The sequence below is a fragment of the Euwallacea similis genome, chromosome 1 (genome assembly GCF_039881205.1).
Source record: "Euwallacea similis isolate ESF13 chromosome 1, ESF131.1, whole genome shotgun sequence".
Lineage (NCBI taxonomy): Eukaryota > Metazoa > Arthropoda > Insecta > Coleoptera > Curculionidae > Euwallacea > Euwallacea similis.
Window position 1 is genome coordinate 8,541,156 of NC_089609.1, and position 14,113 is coordinate 8,555,268.

The window sequence follows — 14,113 nt, forward strand, 5'->3', positions numbered from 1 at the left end:
TCTCAATTCAATAAAAATATTATATTAACAATTTTCCCATATATTTCATAGGCACATTGCACACCAAAAAATTGTAAAAAACGAATTTAAAGCAACATTGTTAAATTCAGTAGCGCCTTTCTCCACATATGCACTGAAACCGTCCTTATTTGCCATACCACGAGAGTCGTGCGAGGCTCAATTGCAGCAATAAATAGACTCCTTATAAGGGCAAAATTTCCAAACACAATTACATCCGTATTTGGAATCGCCCAGCTTTGGTCATGTATTTTACTCCTTTGAACGGCTTATATTTCTCGCCGTACATGTCCAGTCTGTTCACCTTAAGACCGCTAACTGCCAATTGGCTGATCGTAAAATGCACGTTTATGGACGGATTTATTTCAGCTGTATTGGTGCCACTCGCTATTGAAACCTGAAGAAGAAAAAACGTTTTATTGCATAATAAATTTAAATTACATACCGATCCTCGGATATTAGGCAGCTTTGCGATGTCGATCTTCCCCACGTCCCAGTGAAGAATTTTGGAAACTGTGTCAAAATTGTATTTTCCTTGATTGGCCGTTAAAACGCAGTTTAAAATGCATTTCGGCATTAAAACCTCCAATTTCACGCCTGCGAAAAAAAATGTAAGAGAAACTTCCTCAATATAAGACCATAATATTTACCTTCAATGGTCCTTCCTAAGGTTTGTTTAGGACCGACAGTTAAATCCAACCGAGCCTGTTCGCCGGTTTTTATAGACAAATTATGTCTCACGTAGACGGGGATGGCCACAGTGCTTTGTGTGTTTATGTGATAAGAAATCAATCGGAAATTGCCGTCTGGAGGGATGAAAGATAACACTCGTTCGGCCTTTAAACAAATTTTCCCATTTTTAAGTATTAAGGTATTTTTTGAATTGACAAATCACCTCCCATCTCTTGAACCTCACACAGGGATGAAAGCTCACATCGTCAAACAGCCGGGGGTTCATAAAGGAAAGAGTCAAATCAGGCATTCCGCTCAGTTTCGTGCAACAATCGATCTAATAAATTACCATTACAATTATTGCAAAACCTTGCATGTAAACCTACATATCCCTGAATTTCTGCAAAAACCGTGGCCCCAGATTTATCGATAATTGCATCAACCTCCTCAATTACATCAAAATAAGCCTCATTGTTAGTGTATTTAACTCCACTGCGTCTCCAAGGAATATTTGAGAGTTGACCACTTGGTAAAACTTCACTTACACTGTTAAAAATGTTTGTTTATGGTAAATATTTTGAATTTAGTCGGTCTGAACTTACTTGGTTTTCCCTGTCACAGTATTAGCAATAGTTCGCAATAAATTCGGTGGCTTTATAAGCTCTTTTAGGATATTACTTTCCGTGGCTAAAGGAAAACCATTGTCCAGCATTTCATCTAAGAGCTAAATAAATATTTAAAGTCAGCACAAAACTCTTAAAAAGTTCGGATAAAGTACCTCATAAACAATCACATAATTCTCTTTAATTATTGATTCAGTGCAGTCATTGAAATAGTCCTAAAATTGAAGAAAAATGCATTTTTTAAATCAAACTTTGCATCAATATTTTCCATCTCACTTGAAATGTATCAACAATGCGGTGAAGGAATTCAATGACAAACAAGGGAGGTATCTCTTGCATACATACAGCCACGTAACTCACTCCTGATCTTTGAATTGAGATCAAATAGTGGTGCGGAGTACTTATTACAGGATTAATGTCTTTAGGGTGGGCTCTTTGAGCCTCAAGGTAGTAGTCACATACTGATCTTGAGATTACGCTTCTCCAGTGTTTTTCCAGGAAAACATCACTAAAAAATTGGCAAATTTGGGGGATTTGGCTTTAGGGTTTTTTTGCAAATAAACAATACGATAAACTACATTGAAAAACCTGAATTTCAAAATATTGAAAAATAGAGAAAATTTGTATATAATCTGTTAGAAAAAATTGTGTCAACATATAGTGTTGTGAATTATGACGTAATGGCAAGTGTAACGGACTATGCCTTCAAATAATACAATTAGGGGGGGAAAGAGAGTTTGGAATAGGTCAGGTTTAGTGGTATTCGATTGTATTGATTAGGTGGCCTGGTAACAGTACTGCACTTCAATCTGAGGTCTATTGTTGCTGACTTAATATAAGACACTCATTGTAACTGATTGGTTTTCCATCTACAATTTCCTAAAATAAGTAAAAAAGAGCAGACATTCTTATTTTTGAATTTTCTCTTAGACTTCTAAAATTTCTCTACAATTCACCTAAGTTCCTTTCAAATCACATAAATTCCTGAAAATTAAAAGTTATATTTTTTTATAAAATTTCTTGGAGTTTCTCCAGTAGTTTTTCAACTAACAGAAATTATTGAAATTCTTAATACCTAATAGAACTGTTATGGATTCATAATTTACAGTAAGATGATTTATAAAAGCCTTCAAAACCTGTATCTTCGCCAATACTTTAACTTCTTAAACTATTAAAACTTCTCAAAAGATATCTACTTTTAGTTTCAAAGGAAAGTACTGTAGACAATATAGAAGGGTTCCAAATTCAAGAGTGAACATCAGTATTACTAAAACCATAAGAAATATAGTGACAGGTTGGTTAAATTGCCATAATTGTACATCAAGTCTCATTTTTGACACAACATAGATAACCAGTACTCTAATCAATTGGCATATAAAGATTTAGAAGCAGCGTTCCAACCATGCCATCACCCCATCCCTAAATCTAATAGTAGAAAGATTCTGATTGTTAAGAATTGGGAAGCAACAGAAGATCTTTAAAAATACACCTGATAGCAGGCAGTATTTCTTTTTTAATGATTGTCTGTTATTTTTGGTAGCTTTAAAAGACACAAAAAGGCCAGAACTCCTAGTAGAGAAAAAACAGAGAAAATTTCTCTACTCACCCTTGAGAATTAATAATAAATAAACTATGTATCATAATGAAGGAGTTTTGTTATTTTCACTTGATGCTAATCCTCAATTGCAAGATAAACAAGTTATACCATTACCCACAACTTCAACCTATAATTTATCATAAGTAGGAAATAAATTTTACAATTAAATATTATTGAAAAATAGAAAACAATTTATTATTTAAAAATATTAAAAACCACTTAAATACAAATATCAATATAACCTCAAATCTACGTGTCAGTGTCAAAGTAAAGTGATAAGAGCAAATGGAGCGTTTAGAACCATTCTAATTACATTAGGTGAATAAGAACCATAGTTTCCACACCGTATCGACATTGAAACTGATTTCGGCATCGAATCCAAAAGTTTGCATGTCACTCGGTCTCCTTTTATGCTGTTACTTTTGATAAATTGAATTGCAGTGGATTGATGTCTGAAGTGTTAGAATATAACTACCGAACTTAACATACGTTTATATTAAAAACACGATAATTTTTTTAAAACTTTTTTTGTTTCTTTTTACTCTTTGAAACTTTATGCAATTTTTATTAAATATATTTTATTGAATATTTAGAGAATTTAGAGATTCCATTTAAAAAAAATCGCACTGGCTTTAACAAGTTTAACCCAAAACATCTCTATCTCGAAATAAAAGATGGTGGCAAATGTCACTGTCATTTAATTTCTTTTTCATAACATAACCTAGAAAAAAATTAATAATTAAAAAGTAAACATTAATCTACGAACAAATAAAGCAACTATTCAATGGAAATCTTATTTATCATGTCACTGTTTTAGTAAATGTTCAACCGGAAATGCAACCTCTACACTATATAACTGTTACTCGATTTTACTAAAATTAACAATGTAAACGTCTAAAAAAAAAATCTTCAAAATGTATAAAACCCCTCTAAATGGGGACCCTCGGCTCGGACCTTGCCAGTGGCAGTGGTTCGTAAACGTAAAATTATCTCGTATAGTTTTGATGGTTTTGGGAATACTCATTTTAACCCCATTAATAAGCCACTTTTATTTATCAAATGTTGAACGAAATACTAACTTAATGACCCACAGTGCTCATTCCCATGTAGACTTACCTGATGATTTGGACGTCAGAGAAATAGATCTTAGAGTGGGAGTAGAGGAATTAGTTAGGATCAGGGGTTCTGTTCTTAGCGAGTTGAGGAGTATTGAAAAAAAAAGACAGCAATTCAAACAAGAGCTACAGGTAATTTTTAATTATTTCTAAATTGATTATTTGTTTTTGTGGATTCTAGACATATTCAAAAAACATTGAAGATTTAAAATTAGAACTTGCCCATCAGCAAACTAACCTAAACAGACTTAAGATATCAGTTGAACAAGCCCAAGTGGCAATGCACGAGGCATTGCAGCAAAACACTCCAGACTTAGCACTGCCCCAGAGGCTCTTGCCTAATGCTTTGCCGCCCAATATGCCAGCCATTCCCAGAGATAGATCTAGTCATTGTAGGATGTTTTCTTGTTTTGACCATTCTAGGTAAGTTTACAATATCCTAACAAGGAATAATTTAATAATATTTGATGATATTTAGGTGTTCATTAACCTCAGGATTTCCTGTATACTTATATGATCCAGATCATCATCCTGTTATGAATGATGGATGGGATGTTGATGGTTTTTTAAAAACTACTTTAAAACAGGTGCTTGGGTATAATCCACATTTGACCCAAAATCCTATTGAAGCTTGTGTTTATGTAGTGTTAGTAGGTAAGTGCAATAATAAGTCTTCTTTTCACAAAGAATTATACTTTACCATGTAATTGGTTACTTAATGATTTGATTTATGACTTTAGAAAAAGGCACTTGTGTAATGGACTAATTAGTTCATGAATTCATTGAATTAATTAAATTACTTGAATTAATTAATGCCTACTCTAGCTTGTTCAAGTTAGTGTAAAACTCATTTTTCCCTCTTACTCTTAAGAAACAAAAAAAAATTCAAGCTTATTTACCTGTAATATTTTACCAGGAGAGGCTTTGAAAGATACTGATGATATAAGTGAAAATGTGGGGAACCACTTAAACTTACCTCCAGTTGATTCTGAAGCACTAAAGAGACTCCCATATTGGGGAGGAGATGGTCGAAACCATATTCTTTTAAATCTGGCAAGAAGAGATTTAAGTGCCAGCAGTGGTGATATTTTTTCAAATATTGATACAGGTAGTAAATTTATAATTATTAATGAAATTTTTATCAATAAGTATAATTTTATTTCAGCTTTGATTATAGACTTTTCCTATTTATAAACTTTTCAATAATAATTAATCTTTGGCACATTATTACCTTTCAGGAAGAGCAATCTTGGTCCAATCTACCTTTTACCATGAAAATTTCCGACCGAATTTTGACCTTATAGTGCCCCCAGTGTTAGGGCCTCCTGGAGGAGATGTATGGCAAGAATGTGGCTACATGCTGCCTAGTCGGCGCAAGTACTTGCTTGCATTTCAAGGTGAAATGAAGGTGAACAAAAGCATCCCATTGAAATCTCGCATGAGTACCCATGACGTCGATTTAGAGATGAAGAACTCCGAACTTAATGTGTTTATAGTACAGGTAATGCAGTGTGGAATGTGGGAGTTTATATATGACTGAAAATCGTCTAAAAATATTAAATTGGGCCTATAAAAATCTGAGAATTATTCTTGAAAGTCACTTCAGAATATCAGAAATTTCTCCCACAAAACCACTTAGAGTTAGTCAAAAGGATCACTTTAATTTTTCCATGATTTATCATACATTTTCCAGCACCTGAAGGAATTGGCTAATACTCATACTTCTGACAAATTTTTGTTCGAATTTGAATGTAATCCTGCCAGTGACGATTCGATGAACACAGGACCTCAAGATTGGGCCCTTTGCGGTACTGACAGCAGCCGCAGGGCTGTTCTAAGGGAATCGACTTTTGCCCTCGTGTTCGCACCGAATTTAGTGGATTTTGTGTCCACTACTTTGTTGCAGGCACGTATTTACGAAGCTTTACGCTCCGGTAAGTGTCAATGTATTATATTCTGTCTTGACCCCATGTTATTCCCTATATTAGGTGCTGTTCCGATAATTCTGGGAGGAGACCAAGTGATATTAGCTTATGATGAAGTACTGCAATGGAAACGGGTTGCTATTTTCCTGCCCAAAGCACGTGTGACTGAACTGCATTTTCTACTGAGGACTATTCCAGATGAAGATATTCTATATTTTAGACGACAGGGAAGGCTTGTGTGGGAGAGATATCTTGCTTCAGTTCAGAGCACATTGGACACAATTGTGGCCGTGTTGAGAAATAGGCTGAATATTCCACCTTTGCCTGCTGATACAGTGGCGGCAATTAGTGTTTTCAATGAAACTTTCCAACCCTTATTAGGTAAAGAAATTATATTTTTATTTTAATAAAGTTTTGATTTGTTTAAAACTATTTTATACATAAAATGTTCTATTTTAGTCCCTCCTTCTGGTGATGTGGAGCAAGAGGAAAGCCTGGGTCCTTTAGAACCACCTTACAGTAGTCCAGCATTTAGGAGAAATTTCAGTTTAGGACTTACTCAAAGCTATGAAATATGGAACGACTGGGGAGATCCTTTTAGGTAAGATCTTAAGAAAATTTAATTTGCACTACAATTCTATTTATATACTTCCATATTATGTTGGGATTAAAATGTGTTCAAAAGGAACAGAGAATACTTCTTCTTTATGTCTTGATATAATACATGACAATACAAATGTATCAATATTTGAAGCCTCATTTCTTTGTTTTTTCTTAGATTATATCCAGCCTTACCCTTGGACCCACTCTTGCCTTCAGACGCAAAATTCGTAGGCTCCGAAAGAGGTTTCAGACCTGTCGGAAATGGAGCTGGAGGCTCTGGCAAGGAATTCTCTGAAGCTTTAGGAGGCAACAGCCCGAGGGAACAATTCACCATAATCATGTTAACATATGAACGGGAACAGGTTCTTCTGGACTCCATAGCTCGATTACGTGGTTTGCCCTATTTGCATTCCGTGGTGGTTATCTGGAATTCGCCGCGATTGCCCAGCCCGGAGCTGCGATGGCCGGACATTGGATCTCCAGTACATATTATTAAAGCGGCAAGAAACTCGTTGAACAATAGATTTTTGCCGCTAGATAATCTGGAGACTGAGGCCGTTTTGTCTGTGGATGATGACGCACATTTGAGGTAAGTTGGACCTTTGAAATATAACATGCTGTGGAAAAGTTGGAATTACGGCAAATCTGTACTAAAAAGATAAACCATGATCTTTTATGGCTATGTATCAAATTTAGAAAAGTTCACTTTGTTCATTCTCCAAACACCACTCTATATCATCACAAATTTTCAGGCACGATGAGATTTTATTTGGTTTCCGCGTATGGCGAGAACACCGAGATAGAATCGTAGGTTTCCCCGGCAGATTTCACGCTTGGGATTTGAATACCAAAAACAGCTGGCTGTATAATTCGAATTACAGCTGCGAGTTAAGCATGGTGCTTACAGGTATGACACATTTTTCACTGGATTTATCTCACATTATTATTGCCTATTAGGAGCAGCATTTCTGCACCGACACTACCTCCATCTCTACTGGAAATGGCTGCCTCAGGCCATAAGAGACAAAGTGGACGAGTATATGAACTGCGAGGATATCGCCATGAATTTCTTGGTCAGTCATATAACACAGAAACCTCCGGTGAAAGTCACCTCCAGATGGACGTTTAGATGTCCGGGATGTCCTCAGAGTTTATCTGAGGACGATACTCATTTTCAGGAAAGACACAAATGTATCAACTTTTTTACGCAAGTAAGTGATTTTTCAGGATTATTATTACGTCTTTTTTGCCTGTTGTCATGTGTAGGTATTTGGCTATACACCATTACTTAACACTCAGTACAGAGCGGACTCCATATTGTTTAAAACAAGGATACCTCACGACAAGCAAAAGTGTTTCAAGTTCATATAATGCAGCTTATATTGCAATTTGATATTCGTGGATTTGCTTCGAGACTAAATCGTTCAGTTGTGATATTGTCTGTACATATTGTGCCATATGTTTTTGTACTGAATAGAGATTGGATTTAAGATCTACGCACGCCTGAAATAACTGTTTCATGCAAGCAGAAATTATTCTTCCCAAAGGTCATAAGTGGTTCCAAATTATATTCGGCAGGCCGAAAATTAGTGTAGAATAATCATATTGGTTTCAATGTTATTATAATTATACAAGTTTTCCAATACTCATTTTTTAAGTTTCTATTGATTTAATCCAAAACAGTGCAGCATAAAATTTAGAATACTATAAGCTAGGAATTTAGCAAAAATTAATAAAATTAATCGGAAAAATTAAATCTTCTTAGCAATATAGTAAATGATATTTGCTACTATAACCTCCTGCAATTAACGACTGAAAAACTGCTTTTATTGATGAAACAAAATAGAAAAACTGAAAATTGGAAGATGTCAATTAGAAAATTCCAGTAACTAAATTATCAAGAGGCGATTATAAAACTTAAAATAGCTTATGTAATTATCGTTGAGATTTCGAGATATTCAGAATAGCAATTTCATGTTATTTGTCAGATACTCCAATTCACTATGATAAAGTTTAAATCCCGAAGTGTCCAGTACCAAGAGATTTAAAATATGAGAGTCACATGCATTTCACAACTGTGTACGTACGATTTCTTCCACTACTAGATTTCACTGGACAGTATAAAATTAAGATAAACTTACAGTATGTATAATCATACATGGTTAATACGATTTTATTTGGACCCTCACAATTAATTCACTCATGTTGAGTTTCAATTGGAAGAGTTTTCTTCTCGTATCCTAGGGTTGTTAGCTTAAGCAGTGAATCTCGTTAATTAAGTATATTTGAAGTAAACTAGGTGAATTTTAAATACTAAGGTACAGTGTACTTATGGCTAATATTTCGCTATTGGCAATTCAAATTTCGTTTTAATATAAAAAAATATTTGTAATGAACATACTTCAGCCGCGCGTAGATCTTAATTTTTCAATTAAGGTACCCATGTATATGCTTCAATTACGCGTGGATGTGTCGAGCGATGACGTAGAAATTTCTAGTTAATCCGCATTTAATAAAAATTACCCGATTTCTCAGAAATAAGTTTTAAATAAAACTCCAATCAACTAATTTACATTATTTAATCCCCTCACTTAACTATCAAAACTATGTAGCCACTCCATCGAAGACCGCAACCGCTAACATCAAATTCCTCCGTGTAAAATGTAAATTTATCAGCGGGGAATTTTTCGTTTGGAACGTTCGCAGCAAATATTCATCCCCGGTCTTCACATCGGGATTATGCGAAATATTCACATCTTCTGAACTGATTTCCTCTGTCAATTTGGTAAAATTCCAAAGTCTCACTGAACAATCTAAACCTCCGGACACCAAAATGTTACCACATCGACTGAACGCCAGGCAATGTATGGTCTTGTCGTGACCGGTCAATTCGGCGACTAAATGACCGTGGGATAAGTCCCAGATTAATACTGTACAATCAGCTCCTGCGGACGCCAAAAATCGCCCACAAACGCTGAAAGCTAAAGCTTGAATAGGTTGCTTATGGCCTGTCATCAGTCGGACATGATTGCCGGTGGATATGTCCCATAAGCACACTCTGCGGTCACTTGAACCTGTTGCGATGTAATTCGAGTTTGGATGAAATTGCACGCACTAGAATGAGAACAAAATATTATGTCAATACACAAAATTCAGTGGGTTCCCTGTTGGAAAAAACCTGATTATAATCGTTCACCAGCACTTACATCTACATCGGAGAAATGTCCTCCAAATATCCTCAAGGGTTGATAATGGTCAGTTGCCCATAAACGCGCAGTTCTGTCATAGGAGCATGATGCAAAATAGTACCCCAATTGCGAAAACTTAACGTCCCAAACGGGAAACATATGCCCTTTGTAAACCACTAGACAAGTCCAGATTTGTAAGCTCCACAGTCTTTGAATTAACAAACGTTTTACTTGCATATAACTCATTGTTTAACATTATGTTTACCTGATGGAAGTGTCCTCAGAGGCGCTGAGCAAAACGGTTCTATCTGGTGAAAAAGATACTGAATATACTGGGCCGCTGTGACCGCAAAGGCTTCGCATAGATTCCCCTGATCTTTCATCCATCATTCTTACCTTTATTTTTGGATTAAAAAATCAGTCAAATATTTCAACATTGATAGAAAAAACTCACTAACACATCCTCAGCTTCTATGTTAACTTCCTGTAATTTATCAGCGGATTTCATGGCTTTTAGTTTCTGCGGCACTAAAGTGAATACTTTGATAATCGAATCGTTAAACCCCACAGCCAGCATGCTAGAATCTTCAGTTATTTCTGCACAACACACTCTTGAAAATTTCAGTTAATTAGTACTCAGTTTGACTATTTTGGCATGGAGCTTACGAGTAATTCGCGTTTAGTAATGTATAGCAACAACAAGACGGTAGATTTTCCGGCCCCAAATTAGTCCTTTTCGAAGCTTCGCGTAGAGCTTTCAGTTTCTCAATTTTATCATTGTCTTTCCTAAATTTTTGAGGTAAAATTATTAACATGCTGTTAATTTTAACCCTAAGCTAATCTCCATAGCAAGCAAAAATTTGATGGCGTATTCAGAGACTGTGCCTATTAGAATTTCAAACCTTCACCATGTAGTTTTGTGCGAATGCCAATCTAGTGCTCTGCCAATTGAGTTTGAGAAACAAGAAGCCAAATTTGAGAAAAGTAGCAGTGACAGAGAGCATTAGATGCTCAAACATGAAAAAATGCTGGACACTAGGGAAATTCATACTTAGTGCACACTAGTACAGGTGTCCAAATACGCTATAAGGTTATTTATTTCAATATTTGAATCGGAAAGAACGAAATTAGCTTCAAGTTAAAGTTGACAGCAAAATTATTTGAATTAACTAATTTTCAAATAAAAAGACTTACAGATCAGGGATAGGAATTCTGTCTGGTGGGGGTGCATTTGGATCAGATTTAGTTTTTTTGGACAATAAAGGATCTTTCTTTGATTTTTTCTTTTTTGGTCTATCAGGGTTGTCCTGTTCAGCAGACTCTTCCTCATCTTCCACTGGTGCTGATAGGATGTGAATATCTGGTGCTTTAGGAATGCCATAATAGACTTTCGCTTTATTATCTGAAATTGTTCAATAAAATCTACAATGCTGCAAAATTCTTAGATTTGGCAAATCTAATCATGAAATGATTCTTATTTGTATGTCTGATTGCTCAAATCACACTTTACATGGCAACATAAAAAGACAAATCCACAAATCCCAAAATTAACTAAATCCTCAAGCTTCTTTAAAGTTGGAAGAAGACCAAAAATTGAATTTTATTTTTAACAATTATTTTCTTCTTGATATGGTAGAATTTTTATCAAAAGTTAAAGATTCATAAAAAAAGGTGAAAATTCCTCTATAAGCATTGGCTGATTGAAAGTTTCTTGTATGGTTGTTCTTCCTATCTTGAGATGATGTCACAACTGTGAACATCAAGAGGCAAAGCTTATAGTAGAAGAAAATTTTCATTTCACTCAACAATTACAGGACCTTCTCCTTAAATAACTATCATAATTGGCATCAAAAAATGACAATTTATGATATTCTCAATTAATGGCAAATTTGGTGTAAACTTTTTGGTGCTTTTATTACTCTTTCTCAACTCACCTTGCCTCTTAGCCTCTCCACCAACAGCACCAGATGTTGCATCAATCTGCATTTTGTTCCTTGCCACCCCTTCATACATATCAAAATACAAATGCTCTTGAATAATATTCAGCAGTACTGAAGCCTTTTTGTCATGCAAATGCCTTTTCAACAGTGACAATGTGTCCCTTGACATTCGAATAATAAACTGATTTGACTTGAAAGTGTCAGTTAACTCATTCCCGTTCATGTGATCTCTTCTTGTCACCATAGCTAATTTCATCAAGTCATCTTGATAATATACATCTTGTTCGGGCCCAAATTTCTTCATTAATGATACTGCCTGATCACTGTGGCCATTATATACTAGCTCCAAGTACATGTGGACCAGAACAGGGTACAAGATCATTCCCAGCTCATGTTTGTATATGTCTAGAGAGCTCTCAACGAATCTTTTTAGTTCGATGTAAGAGGATTCATAAGTATCTGGGTCTCCGTCGCTTTTGTATCCTGTTAGGACGCTGCTAACATTGGAGTCTGATTGGTCTACTTCATCAGAAAGGCTAGCTTCTTTTCGTAACTGCTCTTCAGTGCCCTAGAAAACGGAGTTCAAAGTTTAAGTTACTATTAGATGTGCTAATTAATACTACAAGTTGACCTACCTTTAAGTTGTATTTCTTTAATACTTGCAAAACTGCAGCCAATTGGTTTTTGTCTAAACCGTTATTCATTGTGTTCTACCTTGCTATAAAATACACTTCAAATTGATTAATAGTTAGTATTTAAGGGTTAATTTTAATTTTAGCATTTCTTGTTTGTTGTTATTTGCAGGGAGCCTATTCTGTCACACGTGAAAAGTGAGAATTAAATTTTTTGACCAATCAACATCGAGAAAATTTTTATTCTTATTCTAATTTTGATACACGCTCCTAGAATTAAACCCCATCTGTCAATCTAACAATTGGCATTTGACGTTAACAGGTAAATGGACGAGTTCAAAAACAACACTCCAGGTACAAGTATGTTTAGAGCTGGGCAAGTATCGAGTTTTTATTAATTACGCTTTTCTCGATATTTATCGACTGATTTTTAATTTTACGTTTCTTCCCACCTATAAATTAATTTTTAGTTACGAATGGGAAAAAACTGGATACATTTATTTCTTTGCTTACACTCGATACCTAAAGATGATATGCAACCGTATCTGGCGTATTTATTCATTTAAAAATGAAAAGAAAGATACTTTGTTAATAACGCTTCAAGACTTATGGACTATACATAATTAATGTTCTGACGTCACTCATTAAGTGTGACGACTTTTTTAAACAAAATTTAGTGCTGCAAAAATCATGAAATGGTGAAAAACATGTAAAAGATGGCCTTAAAACTCATAAATGGTATGATAGGTTTGTAAATTGGACATGAAAAAACCAATAACATATGTTACAATTTTGCACTAAAAAATTAAGTGAATATTAAGTGCTTCGATTTCAACGAGATTAGGTTCGAAGTAGACATACGATACAACTTTCAATATGCCGCGATTAAAATTCGAAGTGGACAACTTTGATTTTTGGCTCTGAAAAATATCATAAACTATATCATGAAAATTTTTGGCCCAAAAGTTGCTTCGATTTGGAAAATATTTGGTATTGAGGTACGAAAACGAATTATCAGGAGCTAAATATACCTCCTCGCATTTCTGCTTTCCTGATACACAATGTTAAATTTAGTAAAATTCCACTTTATTGGCAAGGGCCATATTGGTTTGTCGAAGGTCCGTTCTTTCGAGAAATATCAGGAACTAAATATACCTCCTCGCACTTCTGCTCTTCTAATACGAAATGTTAAATTTTATTAAAATTTGCCCTATGTTTATGCAAGAACTAAATATACCTCTTCTCATTTATGCGTTCCTTAACAATTAAAAAACGGCTTCACATTGTCGGTCAGAAAACAATACAAAATGAATGTTATAATATTTAACTTGAATCTAATTAGACCGAGATCTTAGGGGTAATGTAAATCATCCATCAAACAATAAACACTCGATTTGTTTTATATAACTTTATTACTGTTTTTATTAATTACACTAAGAAACAGTTAACCTTAAAATAGTCCACCTATTACTAAAATAACATACAAAAATCAGCGAAAGGTAGTTTCTGTTCTATCCTCTCTACGACCTGATTAGTTTTAGATTTAAGATGTGATAATCAGGGAAATTGTTCTCCAGGTGATGTAGTCTCCAGGTTTTTGCAAGCGACTGTAAGAGAGAAAAAAAAATTATTACGTGTTTTGAAACGTGCTTATTAGACTTAAAAAACTGTATTAAAGTGCCATCCTTAGTAATATATACAGAGTGTTCGGAAATTAGGGGACCAAAATGGAATTGTCGAAAATAAGAAAAAAAATCTTATAAACATATGTCATAAATGAAAACATATAATTCGGCAAAA

At 34.7% G+C, this 14,113-nt stretch overlaps 3 protein-coding genes across 3 annotated transcripts in view; 1 reads left to right on the plus strand and 2 right to left on the minus strand.

Moving 5' to 3' along the window:
- Window positions 1-6: 6 nt before the first annotated feature.
- Window positions 7-3,135, minus strand: carmine (AP-3 complex subunit carmine). Its single transcript, XM_066389204.1, has 9 exons — window positions 2,920-3,135; window positions 1,590-1,821; window positions 1,469-1,528; window positions 1,293-1,414; window positions 1,077-1,236; window positions 914-1,027; window positions 669-855; window positions 464-615; window positions 7-415 (listed from the first exon to the last, which is right to left on the minus strand). The coding sequence occupies exons 1-9, from the start codon at window positions 2,952-2,954 to the stop codon at window positions 230-232; spliced, it is 1,248 nt and encodes a 415-aa protein (XP_066245301.1). The 5' UTR covers window positions 2,955-3,135; the 3' UTR covers window positions 7-229.
- Window positions 3,136-3,687: 552 nt separating this feature from the next.
- On the plus strand, window positions 3,688-9,091 carry botv (exostosin like glycosyltransferase 3). The gene is made up of 12 exons (XM_066388669.1): window positions 3,688-4,157; window positions 4,207-4,448; window positions 4,504-4,679; window positions 4,942-5,133; window positions 5,264-5,526; window positions 5,719-5,959; window positions 6,014-6,331; window positions 6,410-6,551; window positions 6,729-7,142; window positions 7,306-7,460; window positions 7,511-7,764; window positions 7,820-9,091. Exons 1-12 carry the CDS (start codon window positions 3,825-3,827, stop codon window positions 7,922-7,924), a joined length of 2,835 nt encoding a protein of 944 aa, XP_066244766.1. The 5' UTR covers window positions 3,688-3,824; the 3' UTR covers window positions 7,925-9,091.
- Window positions 9,092-9,118: 27 nt separating this feature from the next.
- Window positions 9,119-14,113, minus strand: part of Taf5 (TATA-box binding protein associated factor 5) — an 81,164-nt gene continuing 76,169 nt past the window's right edge. The window contains exons 2-9 of the mRNA XM_066388950.1: window positions 12,317-12,385; window positions 11,676-12,249; window positions 10,936-11,143; window positions 10,408-10,527; window positions 10,196-10,352; window positions 10,007-10,137; window positions 9,760-9,949; window positions 9,119-9,667 (exon numbers count right to left, since the gene is read on the minus strand). Of these exons, the coding sequence (XP_066245047.1) occupies window positions 9,158-9,667; window positions 9,760-9,949; window positions 10,007-10,137; window positions 10,196-10,352; window positions 10,408-10,527; window positions 10,936-11,143; window positions 11,676-12,249; window positions 12,317-12,385 (1,959 nt within the window). The 3' untranslated portion in view covers window positions 9,119-9,157. The remainder of the gene's footprint in view (window positions 9,668-9,759; window positions 9,950-10,006; window positions 10,138-10,195; window positions 10,353-10,407; window positions 10,528-10,935; window positions 11,144-11,675; window positions 12,250-12,316; window positions 12,386-14,113) is intronic.

Excerpts from the sequence above, each read along its gene's own strand:
- carmine (XM_066389204.1), bottom strand. The coding sequence starts at position 2,954 with ATGATACATAGTTTATTTATTATTAATTCTCAAGG. Across the intron at positions 1,415-1,468 it reads ATTATGTGATTGTTTATGAG|CTCTTAGATGAAATGCTGGA; the intron begins GTACTTTATCCG and ends ATATTTATTTAG. Across the intron at positions 416-463 it reads TGCCTAATATCCGAGGATCG|GTTTCAATAGCGAGTGGCAC; the intron begins GTATGTAATTTA and ends TTTCTTCTTCAG.
- botv (XM_066388669.1), top strand. The coding sequence starts at position 3,825 with ATGTATAAAACCCCTCTAAATGGGGACCCTCGGCTCGGACCTTGCCAG. Across the intron at positions 5,527-5,718 it reads TTAATGTGTTTATAGTACAG|CACCTGAAGGAATTGGCTAA; the intron begins GTAATGCAGTGT and ends TACATTTTCCAG. Across the intron at positions 7,143-7,305 it reads GATGATGACGCACATTTGAG|GCACGATGAGATTTTATTTG; the intron begins GTAAGTTGGACC and ends ACAAATTTTCAG.